At 29.0% G+C, this 24,343-nt stretch overlaps 5 protein-coding genes across 5 annotated transcripts; all 5 read right to left on the bottom strand.

The window, feature by feature from the left end:
• Positions 1–3,843: 3,843 nt before the first annotated feature.
• Positions 3,844–5,548, bottom strand: LOC119674282 (attacin-C-like). Its single transcript, XM_038085414.1, has 2 exons — positions 5,502–5,548; positions 3,844–4,231 (listed from the first exon to the last, which is right to left on the bottom strand). The coding sequence occupies exons 1-2, from the start codon at positions 5,546–5,548 to the stop codon at positions 3,889–3,891; spliced, it is 390 nt and encodes a 129-aa protein (XP_037941342.1). The 3' UTR covers positions 3,844–3,888.
• Positions 5,549–9,977: 4,429 nt separating this feature from the next.
• Positions 9,978–10,843, bottom strand: LOC119681091 (attacin-B-like). The gene is made up of 2 exons (XM_038094166.1): positions 10,473–10,843; positions 9,978–10,411 (listed from the first exon to the last, which is right to left on the bottom strand). The coding sequence occupies exons 1-2, from the start codon at positions 10,775–10,777 to the stop codon at positions 10,009–10,011; spliced, it is 708 nt and encodes a 235-aa protein (XP_037950094.1). The 5' UTR covers positions 10,778–10,843; the 3' UTR covers positions 9,978–10,008.
• A 4,263-nt stretch (positions 10,844–15,106) lies between these two features.
• On the bottom strand, positions 15,107–16,074 carry LOC119680193 (attacin-B-like). Its single transcript, XM_038092891.1, has 3 exons — positions 16,062–16,074; positions 15,694–16,005; positions 15,107–15,625 (listed from the first exon to the last, which is right to left on the bottom strand). Exons 2-3 carry the CDS (start codon positions 15,996–15,998, stop codon positions 15,223–15,225), a joined length of 708 nt encoding a protein of 235 aa, XP_037948819.1. The 5' UTR covers positions 15,999–16,005; positions 16,062–16,074; the 3' UTR covers positions 15,107–15,222.
• A 3,046-nt stretch (positions 16,075–19,120) lies between these two features.
• Positions 19,121–20,054, bottom strand: LOC119680192 (attacin-B-like). Its single transcript, XM_038092890.1, has 2 exons — positions 19,683–20,054; positions 19,121–19,621 (listed from the first exon to the last, which is right to left on the bottom strand). Exons 1-2 carry the CDS (start codon positions 19,985–19,987, stop codon positions 19,219–19,221), a joined length of 708 nt encoding a protein of 235 aa, XP_037948818.1. The 5' UTR covers positions 19,988–20,054; the 3' UTR covers positions 19,121–19,218.
• Positions 20,055–21,735: 1,681 nt separating this feature from the next.
• On the bottom strand, positions 21,736–22,585 carry LOC119680191 (attacin-B-like). The gene is made up of 2 exons (XM_038092889.1): positions 22,242–22,585; positions 21,736–22,173 (listed from the first exon to the last, which is right to left on the bottom strand). Exons 1-2 carry the CDS (start codon positions 22,544–22,546, stop codon positions 21,771–21,773), a joined length of 708 nt encoding a protein of 235 aa, XP_037948817.1. The 5' UTR covers positions 22,547–22,585; the 3' UTR covers positions 21,736–21,770.
• Positions 22,586–24,343: the final 1,758 nt, after the last annotated feature.

Here is a 24,343-nt window from a genome sequence, read left to right as displayed (position 1 = left end):
TTTTTTTTTTTCAATTTTATTCTGTTAAAACTTATCTTTCATAGTCTAAGACCCAAAAACGTTTTTTGTTGTGATTTGTTATCCACAATTTTTGTGGAAACTATATATATCAATTCCCTTGATGAATACAATTATTAATCAGGTTATCTTATTCACTCCTCCGACCTTATACATATAATATATGCAGCCATCATTCGAAGTGAAGTCTATGTCACTGCTGAAATGTATGACTTTAAATAACTTCACTTAATTTGTCTATAAAAAATATATATTTCTAAAAATTTAAAAAAATAAATACGTTTTATGCCAGTGTTCATAGTTTGGGAATTGGGAATTTGAGAATCAAAGACAGTTCGTCAAGCATCTAATTTTTGATAAATGGGTGTAATAAAAATATATATATCTGAAAAATAAGGTTAATACTCTGAAGTCGTTTAAATATAATTAAATATATAAAACTTCCCATGAGAATAAACTTGTAACACCTATTTTACATATGTTTGCAATAGAATGAATTACTTAATACTAATCATTCTTAATCGGCAGAAGAAAATTACAATGGTTAGCTCACAGGTTCCATGAAGATTCAAACATTACAAAAATATCTTTTGAATGTAACGCTCAATGTTGTCGTAGACTCCGTCGTCCAAATGAACACATGGCTAGATCTATTTACATTTACTAAACTAATTTTTTATCGTATACAACTTGAAGCGCTTAAAAAATATCTGGAACATTTGAAAATGCTTTTTATAGCAACGTTGTACAGTTAACTAAACTCCCTAGAGTATGGAATCTATGTTACGTATTTGTTGGTTAACAATAAAATATGTGTTGAGTACTTTCTTCAGTACTTTACTATATAATGCCAATATTAAACTTATGGTATGGAAAGTAATCGCCGATCACGATTATATAGTGTTTTTCTTTTTATGGGGTTGTGGATGAGCCATGTTATTTATGTGGTATGGCAGTCTATTACTGCAGTCTATCCCATTCAACTGGAGTAATGTTATATAAACATTATACCGTAAAAGATCAATAACACCATTGTCGATATTAAGAGAGATGGTTCGAGTAATACTTTAGTTGAATTCGTGTGTAGAGACATGAGAGATTTTATATAAAGCGTCCCACTAAGCCTGAATAATAGTTTTCTCTTACAAACTATAAATTAAACAAAATAAAAAAAAAAGTGACGTATAAAATAATTATACATATTCTTATATTTTTTACGTGATTTAATTTATTGTAGATAAGAAATATTACATTAAGTTGAAATATATATTTTCTCTTCAAATAGGAGATGGAACTGAACTAAAACAATTGCATATTGCAAAATTGTTACACAAACATTAAAAAATTCCGATTTATTTAAATAAAATAATTTATATATTGTTACCTTAATATCCCAGATAGAAAGTCTTAAAGAAAATTCCTCGATCTGCAAGAAAGGAAATTTATAATAAAAAGTAAATAGATAAATAATTGAATTAAATTTTAACCATTTTGTTAATATCCTGCATATCAGAGGAATATATGTTATAACTTCTCAATAGAAATGTAGTCTTCATATAGGACTGCATTATTAAGTCACATATTGTATGCAGCATAAGTAACTCCATAAGTAATGCAATATTGTGAGTATTATTATATATGATCCAAACTCCATCGTATGATGTTAGTATCATAACAACAGTGTAAAAAATAAGTGTAGTAATCCATGGCAGATACGTAAAATGTATACCCATTGTCTGCAAACGATAGATTTTAACCCATCGATTTAACAATACCGTCAATTTCTTGTGTAAACGAAACAGCTTTTGTAGCTTCTTGCAGAGTTCTCTCTCCAGTAGTTTTTTTTCTAAATGCGGCATATTTCCCACCGTTGTTAGTTTTTCAACTTCTTGCAATATTGCGTTCAGATTTGCATTGATGTAATAAAATGCACGGCAAATGTACCAGAGTCCGAAAATATTTCGTTGTGATATCAAATGCACATTATAGCTGAGATTAACATAAATGAAAACATAGAGAGCTGTCCACATAGCATTAGTTGTATTAGTGACACTACTTATTGTCAAATGGGATAAAAAGGTTTGATATATCCAAATGAAGAAAACAGTATAGAGTAGTCGATTAAAGAAGCTTTCAGTAGATTTATTTATTGATATATGCTTTAAATATTTCTCTTCAATGTTTCTGAAAATGATAAACATCGATGCTTCTGTCTCCTCTCTTTTATATCGGAATATAATATTGTAGTATATCATTGCCGTGTATATAATTGAATTGACAATGTATGATGCGTTCATTAATTGAGTTGTATCTTTTAAATTCAGTATAGTCTTCCAATACATAAAGGGTAGAACAATGCAAGTCAAAATGTTTGTGGAGAGAACATAGTAGCGCGACAATAGAGGTTGTTTATAGGTTTTTGTTTTGACATTGTAAATATATGAAGAGGAACCAGTGCCAGCCGAGTAAAATGTATAGCAAGTAACTAGAGTGTTTATAATGTACCGATGAACCTTCCATGACATGCTTCGTATAAGAATTTTCAGACTTAATAAACTTGCACTAGAAATTTATCTAGTTTATTATCTACAAAATAGTCCGTAAAAATATTTTACGCGCTTTATTTATTGTCAGTTGTCCTTTACTAGCAAATATTATTTAATGATTGAAAGGACATGACAACTTGCAGAAAATTTATTAATTAAACATAAATAAATGTAATTTTCTACTAACAAAACAATTAATCACTTGATGGCCTTTGACCAATCTATTACTTCTACGTGGGTATGTCAATAAGTTTTCCAAATATTTTTCGAAGGGTACTCCCAATGTGTGAAGCCACATAACATTTCGACACTTGATATCCTTGAAAATATTTGAGCTCTTCTAAGATACCTAAATTGATTCAACAGCTGATCTTATACAGTTAATTTTTGTTTTGTTTTTAAAATAAATAGAATAATTTATGATTTTCTTGGTTAAAAATTTATTAATTTACCCCGTATATACATTTTTATTATGAAAAAACTACTCATCGCAGTTTGATGAGGTTAGTCTCTTGAAGTGATTATCAAAAGTAAATGACAATTTTAAGAAGTAATTTATTAAGTTTAAAAGTTTAATATATAAATAAAGAATTATAATTATTATTATAAAATAAAAACAAATATTTACTATTAAAAGTTTTTCTTCTTTTTGATGCCTCATGTTCCGTTGATGCCTCATGGAGCATAGGGTCTCTTAAAGTTAGTTAAAGTTTAGTTATTTACTTACACATTATCTTTTTAATATTCAGATTCAGTCTATAAATTAGAACTTAAGCTATTTTTTTTTTAACATAGCAAAATGAAGTTCATAACTAAATCAGAGAAAACGTTGTGGTCAAACAATTAACATAATCATTTAGTAAGGTAAGAAGTCAAAACCTTTGATTAAATTATTGTGATTAAATTAAGACGTACATTATTCAAGCTTTACGTACTAGGAACATATATAAACGCTTCTACGACAATAGCTCTTCTTACTACGTTTTTAACAGATATTGCTATTATAGATTAAGGATTATATTCAGGTAGTCGAGCTATACTAAAATATTTTCAATTTAAAAATGTCTACTTACTACAACCTAAGAAGCACATTTTGTGGACGACATTTTTCAAGCAGAGTATTATCTTGAAAAAATGACAAAAAAAGATTCTTTGTCTTAAGTAACAAAAAACTTCTTCAGAAGTCCAAGGGAGGACTTCACACTCAAAGTACAAACAGGATTTAAACAAAAACGATTAAATTTAATAAATATTTATTTATATAGCATAACTTCGTCTATATAAAAATTAAATAAATACAATCAAAGTGAAAAGTAAATTAATTTTAACCGAAATAGTGTGTTAGACCCAAATTTCCACCAAAGTCGGTCTTTTGATTACTGAATGGCCCACTCATCCATTTTGATGCGGTTCCACTTAAATCCAAACGAGTATTACGATCTTGTGATGACCATAAATTTGCCTTTCCACCAAATTCCAACTGTTTACCAAAGTTAGGAATACTGCTCTGTGTCAAGCTGGCACCATGTCCATTAGCATGAGCACATGAAAGGCCACCACCATTGCGTTCAAATTGAAATCCATTGGCAAGACTATTTTGTGATTTAAATACATTAGCGTCCACACTATGAGATCCATTTTTATAAAGGTTGGTATTAAGACTTTGGCTTCGTGAGCATCTTATATATTAAGTCGAAAATGCTTTTTAAGGCTACACTCTGAAGCTGACTACAATCTGTAAGAAATCCCTAAGGTATGGAATCTGTAATATTTGCGCTGGCTAACAATTAAGTAGGTGTTGATACCTTTTTGTTTTGGTAATCTTTAAAGATAGTTACAATCATAGTTCATAATTTTATTAAGAAGGGTAGCAACATTTTTTAAAAGTATTATTCTAATATAATTACTTTAATATTCTATATTTTGTATTCAAATAAAATATGAAATTGAACTAATACAATTAAGTAACTTAAAAGTGTTACACAAACTTTGAAAAAACAACGTTTATTTAAGTTGAATAATTTGTATATAGTCACTTTAACATCAGAAGAACAAAGTTCTAATGTAAACTCTTCGATCTGCAAAAGATATATGATAAATATATATAATACTATTTAATGAATATAAACTTTTACCGTTCTGTTAAAATTATATATATCTGAGGAAAATGTGTTGTAATTCCTCAAAAACCATATAGTTTCCTTATACGACTCAGTTATCAAGTTACATAACCCATGCATCATAAATAGATCTAACATCATGCAAATTTGATAAGTATTACCATATATTATCCATGCCTCATCATTGAAATGGGATAGTATTAAGATAACAGTACAAAAAATAATTGTAGTAATCCAGGTTAGATGAGTGAAATGTACACCAAGGATGTAAAGGCGATAGATGTTATTCCATCTCTTCAATAATTTTGTCAATCGCATGTGTAAACCATACAATTTACGTAGCCTTTTCCACAGTTCTCTTTCAAGTAATTTTTTTTCCAACTGCTTGGCATTCCTTAAAATTGCAAGCTTCTCAAAATCCTGTTGTATTCCATTTATACTTGTATTAATGTAACAGAATGCTCGGCAAATAAACCATAATCCCAAAAGATTTCTTTGTATTATAAAATGTACAAAATTGGTAAAATTTGTGTATATGAAAACGAAGAGAAATGTCTTCAATGGATTATTTGTTTCCGTAACATTTACTATTGTTATATAAATCATAATCCATTTATGTAACCAAATGATAAAAATACTATAAAGAAATCGATTGAAGAAGTTCTCCCTAGTTTTACTTATCGACAAGTTTTTTAAATATTTTTCTTCAATATTTTGGAAATCAAGAAATACTGATGCCTCCTCCTGTTCTCTTTTATGACGAAAAATGATATTGTGATAGATTATTGCCAGAAACACATAAAAGCTGATATTATACGATGCACTCATTAGAGGTGTCATAAACGTATTTTGAACATCCTGCATGTTTTTCCAATACAGAAAAGGTAGAATAATACATGTAAAAATATTGACCAGCACTACAACGTAACGCGTTACAGGAGTTTGTTGATAGGTTTTCGTTTTGACATTGTAAATGTAAGAAGAAGCACCAATGCCCACCGAGTAATATGTATAACATGTTATGAGGGCATTTTTAATATAACGAAGTTGTTTCGGCGACATGCTTTGTCAAACTGTTTTAATTAAGGCAGCCAGGATATGTTTATTCCTATGCAGTAATCAAGTTAATAACATTTTAAATTTATTGCCATATCTCTCCGATATCAGTACCTTTTGCTTGACAGGTCTAGAAAATGGGTTACAATAACAACTAATAAGTGTAACATACGAAGTAAATAATTTTTATAAATTTTTTACTGTATTTATTTGTAATAAAAATAGTAGTTTTAATAAAATGGAATACATGGACTAATATATACGGATAAATATAGCAGTTGGCAATTGATGACATACTATTTTATTAAAATGCAAAATTGTAAATAATTTTGTGTAAGAAATTTTGATATCCAAGTATGAGGATAAAAAATTTAAAACATTTGTTTTTGATAGTTAACCTTATCACCTGGGTAAGTTTGATTGGTTTGTCACGTGCCAGAGTTTCTACTTTTATCCTGGTTGCGTTATAACTATCTTGTTTAGATTATCAATTTAATATAGTTTTGAATAATGGAGGACGATTTTATAGACTTTAGAAACATATTTTGAGAATATGTTTATTGTCAGTCTCAGTCTACGATGATCATGTGCCGTTTACTTAAGAGGTTGTCCAATACTGTTATGGTTTCTCCTGAGAATGCCTAGAGCAAATGAAGCTACTTCAGATATACATACTTTCTTTAAGACACACAATTTGAGATGTTTTATTTGAGATTAACCATAGATAATCTCTTAATCAAATAAAAATTTCCAAAAAATTGATAATATCATTGTAATTAGATTATTATTTAAAACAAAATAATGATGTTTCCTTCATTTGTAATCGTTTTTGGTTTGAGAAGTTTAGGGCTGTAAGTGTGGGACTGCTGCGTAGAAATATTCCTATAACGATGATAAGATCACACTTTGGTCCTAAGAAATTAGTTAATTATTATTATACTGTAAAGTAGTTATGAGGCATTACTGACTGTAGAAGTCAGGCATACATTTCATACCTATGACAATGAAATTTTAAGTAGACTTTCTCTATGAATTCTTGGTATTCAAATTGTAAAACCATTAGCGTAAATTTTAAGGGACTTCTTAGAATGGTATTATCTTTAACTTACTGTTCTTTTTTTACAGATGAAGCAAATATAGCATAACACCATAACCAATATAAGGAGAGATGATTGGACTGCAATTTAGTAGTCAGATGTGCCATATGTTCACTCTGGTCAATTCTTCAATATATGGTATTGAAATTTAGTCTTACCAGTGTGAGCCTGCTGCTGAAGCTTAGAGTCTGTTTGCACCTTAAGCTTCGAACAATACTTTGACTGAATAGCGTGAAGAGCTTCTCTCCCCACAAAAGATTAAAGACTTTATGAAAGATTGGTCAGCACACCTGTGCAATACCTTTTATTTTTAAACTATAAATTTAACAAAATATTATAGATTTATTTTTATTATCAGAAAAATAATTATATATTTTATTATAGTCTTTGTGGGTTGCAATTTTATTGTAAATAACATATATTAGTTTAACTTCAAGTATAAATTTTCTGTTCAAATAAAAGGTAAAACTGAACTAAAACAATTGCATATTGCAAAATTGTTACACAAACATTAAAAAATTCGGATTTCTTTAAATAAAATAAATTATATATTGTTACCTTAATATCCCAGATAGAAAGTCTTAAAGAAAATTCCTCGATCTGCAAGAAAGGAAATTTATAATAAAAAGTAAATAGATAAATAATTGAATTAAATTTTAACCATTTTGTTAATATCCTGCATATCAGAGGAATATATGTTATAATTTCTCAATAGAAATGTTGTCTCCATATAGGACTGCATTATTAAGTCACATATTGTATGTAGCACAAATAATTCCGTAAGTAATGCAATATTATGTGTATTACCATATATGACCCAATCTCCATCATATGATACTAGTATCATGACAACAGTGTAAAAAATAAGTGTAGTAATCCATATCAGATATGTAAAATGTATACCCATTGTCTGCAAACGATAGATTTTGATCCATCGATTTAATAATACCGTCAATTTCTTGTGTAAACGAAACAGCTTTTGTAGCTTCTTGCAGAGTTCTCTCTCTAGTAGTTTTTTTTCTAAATGCGGCATACTTCCCACCGTTGTGAGTTTTTCAACTTCTTGCAATATTGCGTTCAGATTTGCATTGATGTAATAGAATGCACGGCAAATGTACCAGAGTCCGAAAATATTTCTTTGTGATATCAAATGTACATTATAGCTAAGATTAACATAAATGAAAACATAGAGAGCTGTCCATATAGCGTTATTTGTATTTGTAACATCGGCTATTGTCATATGAGATGAAAAGGTTTGATATATCCAAATGAAGAAAACGGTATAGAGCAGTCGATTAAAGATGCTTTCAGTAGATTTATTTATTGATATATGCTTTAAATATTTGTTTTCAATGTTTTTGAAAATGATAAACATTGATGCTTCTGTCTTCTCTCTTTTAAATCGGAATATAATATTGTAGTAAATCATTGCCGTGAATATAATTAAAGTGACGATGTATGATGCGTTCATTAATTGAGTTGTACCTTTTAGATCTAGTATAGTTTTCCAATACATAAAGGGTAGAACAATGCAAGTCAAAATGTTTGTGGAGAGAACATAGTAGCGCGACAATAGAGTTTGTTTATAGGTTTTTGTTTTCACATTGTAAATATATGAAGAGGCACCAATCCCAGCCGAGTAAAATGTAAAGCAAGTAACTAGAGTTTTTATAATGTACCGATGAACCTTCGACGCCATGCTTCGTATAAGAATTTTCAGACTTAATAAACTTGTACTAGAAATTTATCTAGTTCATTATCTAGAAAATACTCCGTAAAAATATTTTACGTGCTTTATTTATTGTCAGTTGTCCTTTACTAGCATATATTATTTTATGATTGAAAGGACATGACAACTTGCAGAAAATTTATTAATTAAACATAAAGAAATGTAATTTTCTACTAACAAAACAATTAATCACTTGATGGTCTTTGACCAATGCAATTCTATCACTTTTACGTGGGTATGTCAATAAGTTTTCCAAATATTTTTCGAAGGGCACTCCCAATGTGTGAAGCCACATAACATTTCGACACTTGATATCCTTGAAAATATTTGAGTTCTTCTAAGATACCTAAATTGATTCAACAGCTGATTTTTTACAGTTTATTTTTGTTTTGTTTCAAAAATAAATAGAATAATTTATGATTTTCTTGGTTAAAAATTTATTAATTTACCCCGTATATACATTTTTATTATGAAAAAACTACTCAGGGCAGTTTGATGAGGTTAGTCTCTTGAAGTGATTATCAAAAGTAGATGAAAATTTTAAGAAGTAATTTTTTAAAAAGATTATTATATAAATAAAGAAATTTTTGTTGTTGTTTCACTTCTGTTCGAAAACCTCTTTATATAAATAAAGAATTATAATTATTATTATATATATATATATGAAAATGTAAAAAATAATGAAAAAATCAGAAAAAATATAAGCGTTAGAAAATATCTCAATAAAAGCACAAAAAACTAAAAGTTAATATTTACTATTAAAAGAATTTCTTCTTCTTGGTTCCGTTAATGCCTGATGGAGCATAGGGCCTCTTAACGTTAGTCGAAGTTTAGTTATTTACTTACACGTTATCTTTTTAATATTCAGATTCAGTTTATAAATTTAGGTGTAAGCTATTTTGTTTCAGTATAGCAAAATGAACTTCAAAACTTAATCAGAGAAAACGTTGTGGTCAAACAATTAACATAATCATTTAGTAAGGTAAGAAGTCAAAACCTTTGATTAAATTATTGTGATTAAATTAAGATATACATTATTCAAGCTTCACGTACTAGGAACATATATAAACGCTTCTACGACTTTAGTTCTTCTAACTATGTTTCTAATAGATATTGCTAATATAGATTAAGGATTATATTCAGGTAGTCGAGCTATACTAAAATATTTTCAATTTAAAAATGTCTACTTACTACAACCTAAGAAGCACATTTTGTGGACGACATTTTTCAAGAAGAGTATTATCTTGAAAAAATGACAAAAAAAGATTCTTTGTCTTAAACAACAAAAAACTTCTTCAGAAGTCCAAGGGAGGACTTCACACTTAAAGTACAAATAGGATTTAAACTAAAATGATTAAATTTAATAAATATTTATTTATATAGCATAACTTCATCTATATAAAAATTAAATAAATACAATCAAAGTGAAAAGTAAATTAATTTTAACCGAAATAGTGTGTTAGACCCAAATTTCCACCAAAGTCAGTCTTTTGATTACTGAATGGACCGCTCATCCATTTTGATGCGGTTCCACTTAAATCCAAACGAGTATTACGATCTTGTGATGACCATAAATTTGCCTTTCCACCAAATTCCAATTGTTTACCAAAATTAGGAATACTGCTCTGTGTCAAGCTGGCACCATGTCCATTAGCATGAGCATATGAAAGGCCACCACCATTGCGTTCAAATTGAAATCCATTGGCAAGAGTATTTTGTGATTTAAATACATTAGCGTCCACACTATGAGGACCATTTTTATAAAGGTTGGCATTTAGACTTTGTGTGAATGAATCACGTACACCTGGAATATGTTCTTTTGTCAGTGAAGCACCAAGACCATTACTAGAGGAAATATATGAAATTTAGTTATAAAAGTGAATATATATAAATTATACAAACGAACTTGTTATAAGCCAAGGTACCACCGGAAGCAACAGGTCCCTTCTCTGTGTTGCCAGCAGCAAATACACTACCAATGAGATTATGATTTGGATCACCTATAGCATGTCCCAATTCAAGTCGTGCATCAGCTCCACCATTTGGATTACTTACTAATGAACCACTCAAAGCATCACGTCTCACTCGTATCAGACGTGGTGCACTCGTAGATGGTAGATAATAAGGTAATCGTTGAAAACGTTGTGGTGTGGCTTCAGTGATGACGCAGAATACTGCGATTGAAACGGCTAAGCAGATGAGTACCTTCATATTGTATTTTTGCTTTAGTATTATGCTTTAATTTTATAGAGATTATTGATTGTTCTCGACTGGTTCGAAGCTAATAGCTGTTTGATATTGATTTAGATTTGATTGCTAATATTTATATGAATATGAATGGTGCTTATCAGTTAATTGATTAGTGTGGGACTCCCATTAGAATGATTGTTTACAAATAATTTTTTAAAATATGTAATTTTTCAAATTAATTTTTTTCATTATAATTAAAATTGTAAGTATTTTATACACAAGAGATAATACCTATGTTTTTTTTTGTAATGGTAATATGTCTTTTACGATTTTGACGATTTTGAAGCTTGTAAAATGGTGGATTAATAAAGAATATTACTTGACTTAGTCAAGTTATTGTTCTTTACTGGTAATGAAGTGCTAAGGTTTACGTTCATAAAGATATTGTTTTTCACTAAAGTATATATAAGGTCTTAATTATAACTATTGTTATTTATTTATTTATTCGAGTTAGTGTCAATCAATAGTTTTAATCTATTTTGGGATGGATTTGTTAATGTCTCACTGGGAAGGTGAAGTGATGTGTTGGTGTGGGTTTTAAGCGTCTAAATCTAAATTATTTATTCATATTTTATGTATGAATATAATATCTGTATACATATATATTATGTGTGTATATGAGAATACCAGTATCACAACTCAAACCGTGTAAATAAGAACTAAAATGGTATTAGAAGACTTTGTCAAAGATCTTCAGTACTATAATAATTATAATTGCAAATTTTCAGAGAAAGTGAAATTACTTTAGATATACATAATTTCTTTTAGATGCACAATCTAAGGTGTTTCAACAGATTAATCATAAATGATCTAAATATCATAAAAAATATGATTGTCTTTAGATTATTATTGAATAATCTATTATTCTGTAATAGTGTTTTTTTACTCATGATGGGATTTGTTCTGAGATATTTAAGTGTGTATATTGAAAATGTGGGACTTCTATATAAAAATTTTTCTAAAACACAAATATAATATATTGATGAATATTGCGATTGTCGATATTAAGAGAGATGACTAGACTATAATTTGGTATTCGAAAGTGTCTTGTATTTACTCTGGTCTATTTGTAAATAGTGAATTTAGTAACATCATTTGGAACCTTCTGTTGAACTCGAAGATATGTTGGCAGCAAATGGAGTGGAACGAGTAATGCTTTAGTTGCATTCGTGTGTAGAGACATGAGAGGTTAACAATTTTATATAAAGCGTACCACTAAGCCTGAATAATAGTTTTTCTCTTACAAACTATAAATTAAACAAAATAAAAAATAGTGATGTATACATAATTATATTTATTATGAAATTTAATTTATTGTAGGTAAGAAATATCAGATTTACTATAAATATATAGGTATTCTCTATTCAAATAGAAGATGAAACTGAACTAAAACAATTGCATATTGCAAAATTGTTACACAAACATTAAAAAATTCCGATTTATTTAAATAAAATAATTTATATATTGTTACTTTAATATCCAAGACAGAAAGTTTTAAAGAAAATTCCTCGATCTGCAAAAAAAAAAAGTTATAAAAAATAAATAAATAAATAATTGAATTAAATTTTAACCATTTTGTTAATATCCTGCATATCAGAGGAATATATGTTATAATTTCTCAATAAAAAAGTAGTCTCCATATAGGATCGCATTATTAAGTCACATATTGTATGCAGCATAAGTAACTCCATAAGTAAAGCAATATTATATGTATTACTATATATGATCCAAACTCCATCATATGATGTTAGTATCATGACAACGATATAAAAAATAAATGTAGTAATCCATGTCAGATACGTAAAATGTACTCCTAATGTATGTAAACGATAGACTTTAACCCATCGATTTAATAATTCCGTTAATCGCTTGTGTAAACGAAACATTTTTTGTAGCTTCTTGCAGAGCCCTCTCTCTAGTAGTTTTTTTTCTAAATGCGGCATACTTCCCATTCTTGTGAGTTTCTCAACGTCTTGCAATATTGCATTCAGATTTGCATTGATGTAATAGAATGCACGGCAAATGTACCAGAGTCCGAAAATATTTCTTTGTGATATCAAATGTACATTGTAGCTCAGATCAACATAAATGAAAACATAGAGAGCTGTCCATAGAGCATTATTTGTATTTGTAACATCACCTACTGCCACATGGGATGAAGAGGTTTGATATATCCAAATGAAGAAAACAGTATAGAGTAGTCGATTAAAGAAGCTTTCAGTAGATTTATTCATTGATATATGCTTTAAATATTTGTCTTCAATCTTTTTGAAAATGATAAACATTGATGCTTCTGTCTTCTCTCTTTTAAATCGGAATATAATATTGTAGTAAATCATTGCCGTGAATATAATTAAAGTGACGATGTATGATGCGTTCATTAATTGAGTTGTACCTTTTAGATCTAGTATAGTTTTCCAATACATAAAGGGTAGAACAATGCAAGTCAAAATGTTTGTGGAGAGAACATAGTAGCGCGAAAATAGAGTTTGTTTATAGGTTTTTGTTTTAACATTGTAAATATATGAAGAGGCACCAATTGCGGCCGAGTAAAATGTATAGCAAGTACCTAGAGTGTTTACAATATACCGATGAACCTTTGACGACATGTTTCGTAAAACAAATTTCAGACATAACAAACTCTTTTAGACTTTAAAACGTAATAAACTCGTACTAGAAATTCTTTAAGTTCATTATCTAAAAATTGTGTGCAAAAATTAAGCATATTATTCATTGTCAGTTGTCCTTTATTAGCGTATATAATAATTTTCATTGAAAGGACTTGACAACTTTTTATTAATTATTAAAAAATGTAATTAAAAAATGCAATTAATCACTTGACGGGCTTCGACCAATGCAAGTCTATTAATTTACGTGGATATGTCAATAAGTTTTCCAAATATGGCACTCATAACGTGGGAAGTCACATGACATTTTGACAAAAATCGTCTATCAGCTGAGTTCTATTTAGTAATTCAAAGTGATTGAGCGTTTTGATTCTTAAGCAGTATAAGCAAACTAATTGGGTTGAACATTTTATTTTCTTGAAAATGTTCGAGGTCTTCTAGGATATTTGAAGTGATTCAACAGCTGATCTTTTACATTTTATATTTATTTTGTTCTAAAAATGAATAGAATACTTATTATATTATGTTCGAACATTTTCTGGTGGCTTAAAATCTCATTAACTAGCCCCGTATATACATTTTTAGGTTAATTTCTGGATAGAAATTCAAAATTGATGACTTTAAGAAGTAAAATATTAAAAAGTTAAATATATAAATAAAGTATTACAATTATTACTATATATATGATATATATAAAAAATAATGAAAAAGTGTAACCCTTTGAAAATATCTCAATATACGCACAATAAAAATAAAAACTAATATTTACTGTTAAAAGTTTTTCTTCTTCTTGGTTCAATTATGCTTCATGGAGCATAGGGCCTCTTAAAGTTAGTTAAAGTTTAGTTATTTACTTATACATCATATTTTTTTGTAACTATTTTGTTTCAGTGTAGCAAAATGAAGGACAAAATTAAATCAGAGCCCAGAGTTAGTGCAATTAAACCAGAGTCTTTTCCGAGTTAGTGCAATTGGGCACTTTTACTCTGCTGGGGGGTTTCTCACTGAATAATTTATCTATTTGTGATTAAAAAGCTTCGTGATTATTCGATGACTGATCTAAGATTTGCGTACCGCTCCATGCGGTTAGAGATTATTGTGAGATTAGATAAAGCTAAGTAGGGCAGCCTGTTTTATTCTAAAGCCTCTTAGCATGTCACTCGTGCGGATGTACCAAGGCACTCTGAAGAGAGTTACCCGCCCATAGAGTAGTGATGGTATGATTATGTGGCTGTAGATCAGGTTTCTGTTCTTCTCGCCTACCGTGGGCGGTGGATTATAATGCAGTCGTTGAAAACGTTGCGGTTGATTTATATGGTCAAACAATCAAGTAAGACGCCTGTCTGTAATAAGTCTGTAATTTTTTTAAAATATTCATTATTGTGCACGTTTTAAAATGATCTTTAAGTTATTAGCACTGCAAGCCAGGCTGCTAATTTTTATAATTTTTTTTAGTGTAGCAAAGTTGTAGAGTCTGAAATATTTATTTTATGGCAATGTTGTTAATGATCTGCTTAAGATTGATTGATATAAGTTAGAAGATCTAAAAACTATTTCATCAATAATTATAGTTTTATAAATTAAATTCATATGTATTTACATATTCATCTTTTAAGAAAAATATACTTTCTAAAATTACAATACTAAATTTTTATTGAATTATGGAAGAATATTAACTATATATTTTATTCAATTTTAATTATAATTTTTTATTGAAAATAAATAAACTTAACTATACTCATAAATTAAATTTAAATATAAATACAATATAATAATAATTTAGCCAAAGTAATGAGTCAAGCCCAAATTGCCACCAAAGTTCGTTTTTTGATTACTGAATGGTCCACTTGTCCACTTCGAAGCACTTCCACCCAAATCTAAACGGGTGTTACGATCTTGTGATGACCATAAGTTCGCCTTGCCAGCCAATTCTAATTGTTTACCAAAATTGGGAATACTACTTTGTGTAAGACTGGCACCATGACCGTTGGCATGTCCATAAGACAAACCTCCACCATTGCGTTCGAATTTAAATCCATTGGCGAGGGTATTTTGAGATTTGAATGCATTAGCGTCAACACTGTGTGGTCCACTCTTGAAGAGGTTAGCATTGACGCTTTGAGTGAATGAATCACGTACACCAGGAATGTGTTCCTTAGTCAATGAAGCACCAAGACCATTACTAGATTGAAATTAATTGGAGTTAATAACTTTATAAAACATTATGGAAATATGAAAATAGGAACTTACTTATTATAAGCCAAGGTACCACCAGTTGCCACGGGTCCTTTCACCGTATTCCCAGCAGCAAACACACTACCAATTAGATTGTGATTTGGATCACCTATAGCATGTCCTAAATCAAGTCTTGCATCAGCACCACCATTTGGATTACTGGCCAATGAACCACTGAGTGCATCACGTCGTACACGTATTGGACGTGGTGGTCTAGTTGGTGGTGGATAGTAAGGTAACTTTTGAAAACGTTGTGGAGTTGCTTCGGTTATAACACATAAGGTAGCGATTGTAACAGCAATATAGATGAAATATTTCATTTTGTTGCTAATTTTTAATTTATTTTGTATTAAAAATGATTTAATAAATAATAAAAGTAATACTTTTGTACTGAAAGCTGCCAAGTGTTTGATGTGAAGATCTTCAAGCGCTGTTGCTTTTATATCAAGCTAAAGACTAGTGATTTCTTATCAATTGCCTGAATAAGCGAGGGGTATTCCCTCGCGTCTGTAAATTTTCGTGTTTTTTTTGGTGCGATTAATAACACAAAAAAAAAGTAAAAACAAAAAGAAAATTGTAAATGAATCTTTCTTATCTGTTTTTTAATAAAATTTAATGTTTGTTTATTTATTTTCATTTTGATTTATTTTAAATATTTATGTTCGTAAGTTTCGTAGTTTAATATTTAAAAATCCCCCGTCATAGAAAAAGTACATTGTTTTTTTTGACATAATTAATTCAACGGCAGATCCGTGACGTTATATCCGAACTGCTACATGCAATCCAATTGCTCATCTCTTTTTGGATAGGTCAGTTTCTTAGCGGACTTTTTTTTTCGCGATCGTTTGTGAGTTCAGTAAAAGATCACATTTTATTGACTTTGTCTAACCTATTGACAACATTAAACAGGTTTTTTAATAAAAAGTATTTGTAATTTCTTTTCATTCAAAACTACTGAATGAAATGATGAACTACATTTCTGTATATATATATATATATCGAAAAGTGTTAAGGGGGAATTATGAAAAAACGTCGCTCTGCAAAACTTTTTATATATATTTATTCTAAGAAATTAAGTTTGAGAGTAGGGTATTTTTTGAAAATACTTAATTACTTTAAAATTGTTAGTTTGTCATTTTTATTAAGTAAATTGTTTTACAACTTTTAAATTTCTTTATTAATTTCTAATAAAAAGAACTTTTGATATTAAATAAGAAAGCATCAAAAAAATAAAGCAGCAGGTTACTCATTCAACACCTGATATTGAAGTACATGATTTCATTATTATTACTAAATAATAGGCTATGAATGCACTCCGACGCCTTAAGGCCCAACTAAGACAATTCTAGATTATTTATAAATCTAACTAAGATCCTCGGGACTAAGATCCCGCTTCCAAGGTAGTCGAGTCTACGTCTTGCCGCTGCTGGGCACCTGCATACATGATAAAAGAACGGTTTTTTTAATAATATGCTTAGACGAATTTAAGGTATTAATTAACATTAAAAACTTTGTAATATTGTACTATTAAAAATTTAAGAAAAATAATGAACAAAAATTTTCCAAATTATCCTAATATCTGAATAAAATTATTAAAAAATGCTTAATGGACTAAAATAAAAAAAAATTGTTTCTTATTACTAAATGAACTGTTTTTTTGAAGTGAAGGTTTTTTGGATTAAGTGTTTGTTTTAGATAATATAGTCTTTTCTTAACATATGATTCTTTCCCTATGATTTTGTTCATTTCTTGGATAAAAGTGACAATTCTCTTAATTACTTTTTAGGAGACACCATAGTATTTCATCATAGTATTTAACAATAAAGATAAGTTAAAAAATTAAATGAATATATATATATATATTAATATTATTATATATAATATTATAATAATATTATATATAAGAAAAAATAATAAATGATTTGATTATACATAATGTTAACTTGTTAACTCGAAAACAAAATATATTTATTTTCTTATAGAAATTTTGGATTTACAGTTGTATTACTGAATATTTTTGAATATTCTTTATATATACTTATCATAAATATGTTGTAAAAATTTAAAGATATGTTAGTAGGAAAAGCAGGTTGGTTGAAACCACATATAGACTTGATAGATCCATAATGATGAGACTACTTAAAGACTCTTAATGACGGTAAGTAATATATATTTATCAGAAATATGTTGTAAAAATTTAAAGATATGTAAATAGGAAAAGGTGGTCGGTTGACACCACATATAGACTTGATAGGTCAACACTGATGCGAGGTGTGACACTTAAATTCACATAATGATGGTAAATAATATATATTTATCATAAATATGTTGTCAAAGTTCAAAGATATGTATGTACGAAAAAGCTGGTTGGCTGACATCACATATAGACTTGATAGGTCAACATTGATGCGAGGTGAAACTCCTTAAAGATACATAATGACGTGAATATTACGTAATATTAATAATACTATGTCCTTAGTAAGGAAATAGTTTTCTTAGTAAGGAAAGAATATATATACATATATTTATATATTTCAACAAGTGAATATATAAAAATGTTTTTTTGGAAGTGTTTTTGCAGTGAATTATCTTTAGATTAAATTGTAAAGAGAAGGAGAAGGGGGTGATCTAAATCGTAATTTTCTGAATACACCATTGCATATGGTTTCAATTAAACGGACCATATGTATACAAAACTATAAAAAGGTCGACTAAATTTGGCACAAAGAACATCCATGCAATGACACGATACAGCTATAATGAGGTGAGAACTAATTAGTATCTAATGAGTTCAATTAGTCTCATCTAATAAAAACTGTTGGAATGTCCATCTAATAAGGGTTTCATTCAGTGGCTACTGCTGTAGCGATTTATCTGAAAATAATGAAGTAGGAAGTTACTCAACTACGGTGTAACTGATTGATACTTGTCAGTAAGTGTATATCCACTCTATTGTATTCCTCCTCTATTCCTTCTCCGGTCTAATATCACCAGTATAGGCATTAAAAACAACGTTCGTTTTTTAAATGGTACAAAATGGATTTCTAAATTGGGATACCGTTATCTAAAGCAATCGGTTAACCTTATTATTGTAGTATCTAATTGGGTCTACTTTTTGGTTTTAGGTCAGTTGATTGTTTTCTAAGATATAGCTTGCACTTGAATCAATCTTCTTAATATATTATTACTTCCATATAAGTACCCATAGTTTAAGTAAAAAATTTTTTTGGGCTGCAAATATGATTATATATATTGCATCAAATACTTTGTACGGATGAAATTTTCTTTATAACCCTGTATGTTGCATCTAGTAAAGATTTGTATGTTATCGTCTTTAATATATCTAATTAGTAAAACTAAATAAGTGAGTAAAATAAAGTTTTAATATTTGTTACTATAATTTATTTTTTGTTTAAAATAACTTAATCATATTTACCAAATATTGCAATGAAAAAAAAATACTAACAAATTTTTAATATGTATACTAAATTTGAACAGCAACTCTAGTATATAACTAGTATATAACAATAATATTTAATTTTAACCGAAATAGTGTGTTAGACCCAAATTTCCACCAAAGTCAGTCTTTTGATTACTGAATGGTCCACTCATCCATTTTGATGCGGTTCCACTCAAATCCAAACGAGTATTACGATCTTGTGATGACCATAAATTTGCCTTTCCACCAAATTCCAATTGTTTACCAAAATTAGGAATACTGCTCTGTGTCAAGCTGGCACCATGTCCATTAGCATGAGCATATGAAAGGCCACCACCATTGCGTTCAAATTGAAATCCATTAGCAAGAGTATTTTGTGATTTAAATACATTAGCATCTACACTATGAGGACCATTTTTATAAAGGTTGGCATTTAGACTTTGTGTGAATGAATCACGTACACCGGGAATATGTTCTTTTGTCAGTGAAGCACCAAGACCATTACTAGAGGAAATATATGAAATTTAGTTATAAAAGTGAATATATATAAATTATACAAACGAACTTGTTATAAGCCAAGGTACCACCGGAAGCAACAGGTCCCTTCTCTGTGTTGCCAGCAGCAAATACACTACCAATTAGATTATGATTTGGATCACCTATAGCATGCCCCAATTCAAGTCGTGCATCAGCTCCACCATTTGGATTACTTACTAATGAACCACTTAAAGCATCACGCCTCACTCGTATCAGACGTGTTGCACTCGTAGGTGGTGGATAATAAGGCAATCGTTGAAAACGTTGTGGTGTGGCTTCAGTGATGACGCAGAACACTGCGATTGAAACGGCTAAGCAGATGAGTACCTTCATATTGTATTTTTGCTTTAGTAGTATGCTTTAATTTTATAGAGATTTTTGATTGTTCTCGACTGGTTCGAAGCTAATAGCTGTTTGATGTTGATTTAGTACTGATTGCTAATATTTATATGAATTTGAATGGTGCTTATCAGTTAATTGATTAGTGTGGGACTCCCATTAGAGTGATTGTTTACAAATAATTTTTTAAAATATGTAATTTTTGAGTTACTTTTTAAATTAATTTTTCTCGTTGTAGACAAAATTTTATGTATTCATGAAATAGAAAAAATCGTTTTAATAATTTGTAAATTTAGAGTTTCTAAAATATTACAATTAATTAAAATACGGTCAATTTTAAATTTAAGATTAGTGTATTTTCTATTTTATATAGTATACATGTTTGGTCTGATTCAATGGTTATGTTAAGATATACGGCTAATTTTTGGCGATGTATTTAGTCCATATACTGGCTTAATATGTGAACACTGGTTCACAGAACGTTTCTTTCCGTTTCTTTAGACCATTAAAAGTCGGTATGGTTGTTAAAATAGGCTAAAAGGGACTCATTGATTCTATAACGTTCTTATAGAACGGGTGTTATAAGACATCCCAATTAAAATTGGGATGCTGGCAAAAATCTAAAGGTTGAATTTCTAGTTAATAGTATTTTTAGATTAAAAATCTTGAAGTTACAAAAGCAAGATAGTGATATAGCAGTTATTGTATGTTTCTTATTTTTTTCTCGTCAACACCACTTTGACAAAAGTCTTAACTTTCTACATTTAGGTTCTGGCGGGGTTTTCATTAGAGAGTATAACCTCATCACTCTTACCAGCAAGAGAAAAAGAAAAAAAAATTGTATGGAGTTTAATTGGCTTGAGTGTTTTATATTTAAGCAAAGGCGGCTCAATCTGGTTTTAGTTTCCCTAATGATTTGCTTACCTATTAGCTGCTTTAGTGACATAAACGCCTACCTGCATTTTTTTCGTTGAATAATGCTGAGATTACATCTAGTTTGAACTAATATCATATTCGTCAATATTACTATGCTATCTTAGTGAAAACTACTGGTAGTTGAAAACACAATTTGAATTATCTTTTTTTTTATCTGGATTATCTGTAAATATTCATATGTCAATAATCCGTCTAATATTGATATGCTGTCGAATTTGACATGGATGGAAACAAATTAGTTATGTGTATTATCATCATTTAATATATTAACACTTAAGAAATTTTTGTGGTTTCGTTAATTTTCCTCGAACCCATCCTTAACAATATATAGAGTGTACTAATTTCTTATAATTTTTAATTATAAAGTTATTTGATTAAATTCATATAACTATTCTACATATTTAAAAATATCGAAAATCAAGTCCCTCTTGCACTATAGAGATCTTAGTACAAAATATGATTACAGTTTTAACTAGTATCTGAATAATGAATCCAACTTCAAGGATCTTAAGATTAAGGCATGAAGCATTTGTCTTTAGTAGGGGATGTTTGATAATTAATTTAAGCAGTTTGGTAGTAATATATTCAATAAAGTCAATAAAGTGATACTTCTTTGCTTGTAATTATAATTACAAATAAGATCTAATATATATATTGATGCCGTCTATTTAAGAAAAATGTGGTTTCTAGAAACTTGAGTAATATTGACTTTAATGCGAAAAATTAAAACTGAATACTCATATATTTTATTTAGTTTAAGTATTAATTTTTTATTGAAAATAAATAAATTTAACTATAATTATAAAACTAAATTTAAATATAAATACGATATAATAATAATTTAGCCAAAGTAATGAGTCAAGCCCAAATTGCCACCAAAGTTCGTTTTTTGATTACTGAATGGTCCACTTGTCCACTTGGAAGCACTTCCACCCAAATCTAAACGGGTGTTACGATCTTGTGATGACCATAAGTTCGCCTTGCCAGCCAATTCTAATTGTTTACCAAAATTGGGAATACTACTTTGTGTAAGACTGGCACCATGACCGTTGGCATGTCCATAAGACAAACCTCCACCATTGCGTTCGAATTTAAATCCATTGGCGAGGGTATTTTGAGATTTGAATGCATTAGCGTCAACGCTGTGTGGTCCACTCTTGAAGAGGTTAGCATTGACGCTTTGAGTGAATGAATCACGTACACCAGGAATGTGTTCCTTAGTCAATGAAGCACCAAGACCATTACTAGATTGAAATTAATTGGAGTTAATAACTTTATAAAATATTATGGAAATATGAAAATAGGAACTTACTTATTATAAGCCAAGGTACCACCAGTTGCCACGGGTCCTTTCACCGTATTCCCAGCAGCAAACACACTACCAATTAGATTGTGATTTGGATCACCTATAGCATGTCCCAATTCAAGTCTTGCATCAGCACCACCATTTGGATTACTGGCCAATGAACCACTGAGTGCATCTCGTCGTACACGTATTGGACGTGGTGGTCTAGTTGGTGGTGGATAGTAAGGTAACTTTTGAAAACGTTGTGGTGTTGCTTCGGTTATAACACATAAGGTAGCGATTGTAACAGCAATATAGATAAAGTATTTCATTTTGTATATATTTTATTTGTTAATATATGATTTAAAATATATTTTAAAGTAATTTTTATATATATTTTGTTATTTAAATTAAGTACACTTTTGAATTTGTTTTCTTGCCGGTTGCAGTTCGTTTGATGTAGATTTGACTTCGCTCAGGTCTTTTATAGCATCTTATCAGTTGATGTTTGTGTTTGGTCGCGACTGTTAATTAAGCTTGGCAGACGGGGTTTCACTTAAAGAGGAACAATACGGTTAATCATTCATGATTTTTAATATTGTTGTCTTTCTTTCTTCTTTGTTTGTGGTGTTTTGTTACGAATTTGTGAATCCCCATTAGTGTTATGAAACGCACTAATAGGGGAATTCTTTTTAGTGTCAGTTTTAAGAAAAGGTTAAAGCACTTCAGATAAGAAAAAGAATACTTAAATAATTGAAATTATGTTTACTTAGTTGCTCACTGCTTATAGTTATATGGTATATGCCACAAATCAATGATTATAATAATAATTCTACTTTTACGATATATTTCTTTAATTCTGTTGAAGGAGGTATGTGAGAAAAAAATCATTTGGATTGCTTCTGAAGGCTATTTTAGACTTATAGTTAGTCGTTGGTTGAATTTAATTTTTTTTTAATTCAATTTAATATTTTTTTCATGAACGGTAAAAGTGAATTTGTGATTAAAAAATAATACAAAAGAAGACAAAAAAGATGCCTAATATAAAGCTAATGCGAATTTATCATTAACTCGACTGTTTAACAGAGTTTTAATGGGAGTTTATCGAAAAACATAATATTTAAAATTGGAATTTGTAACATTTTGTCTTATATTTCATAATATTTTAGTCATCGCAATTTAATATTTCCTTATTTAAATATTGCTCCCACAAACAACTTGCCAACCCTATTTCAAAGGAACTATTTTTTTTGATTAAAATTAATGTTTATTTTATGTTCCAGACCATATGGCATTTATTATCCATACTCCACTTGTTGCATTTTGGCCTTCTGAAAATGGCTTTCCACTTAAACTACTGCAAACATTATGCAGTGTACTGAAAATAATTTTTAACTCAATTTTTCCTTTACTATTTTTTTGTAACTAAAGAGCCAATTGAGTGTTAACTTGTTAATAGAACACTTCAGACATGTCTGGATATTTTATATTTTTTTGATACTTATAGTTAAAAAGTTTTAATCAATGGAAGATAAAATAATGTTCATTCATAAAAATTAATTTATTGGAAATGAGTCAATGTCTCATATTTCCATAATTTAGCCAAGATAGTACTGCAGTATTTATAATTAAAAATTTAATAAATCAATATTTAAATAAAATTACTAAAATAATTAAATAATTAATCATATATCTATATCATTTATAAGTATTTTTATATAATTTATTAAAAATTGTTTCTTTTTTTTATATGTTAACATTGGGTCACTCAAAATTTGAGTAGTTATTCTTTGAGTTAAACCTTTTTGAGTGTATATAAAGCACGTTTTTTGTTATGTTTTCAAGTGGAGTGTAAAATTTTCTTTTATCTTTATTCACTTCTCAAATTTTTTAATTTAATTTATGCGCATGACACTTGCAGATAGATTAAGCTTTCATTACAGTTCCTTCCTTAGTGCGAATACACTTTAAAAAATGGTAAAGACTCAAGAAATACATTGTATAAAACTGTGATTTTATAATTCAAAAACTGTTGTCATTATTTTAGTTCATATAAAGCAAAAAATTTATTTGCTATACCGTAAAAGACAATCAGAAGAAGTATGTTTATTTAAAAATTGATTTGAATT

The sequence above is a fragment of the Teleopsis dalmanni genome, chromosome 2, assembly GCF_002237135.1.
Source record: "Teleopsis dalmanni isolate 2A chromosome 2, ASM223713v2, whole genome shotgun sequence".
Lineage (NCBI taxonomy): Eukaryota > Metazoa > Arthropoda > Insecta > Diptera > Diopsidae > Teleopsis > Teleopsis dalmanni.
The sequence above is the reverse complement of the archived record's forward strand: the minus strand, read 5'-3'. Positions and strand labels throughout refer to the sequence as shown.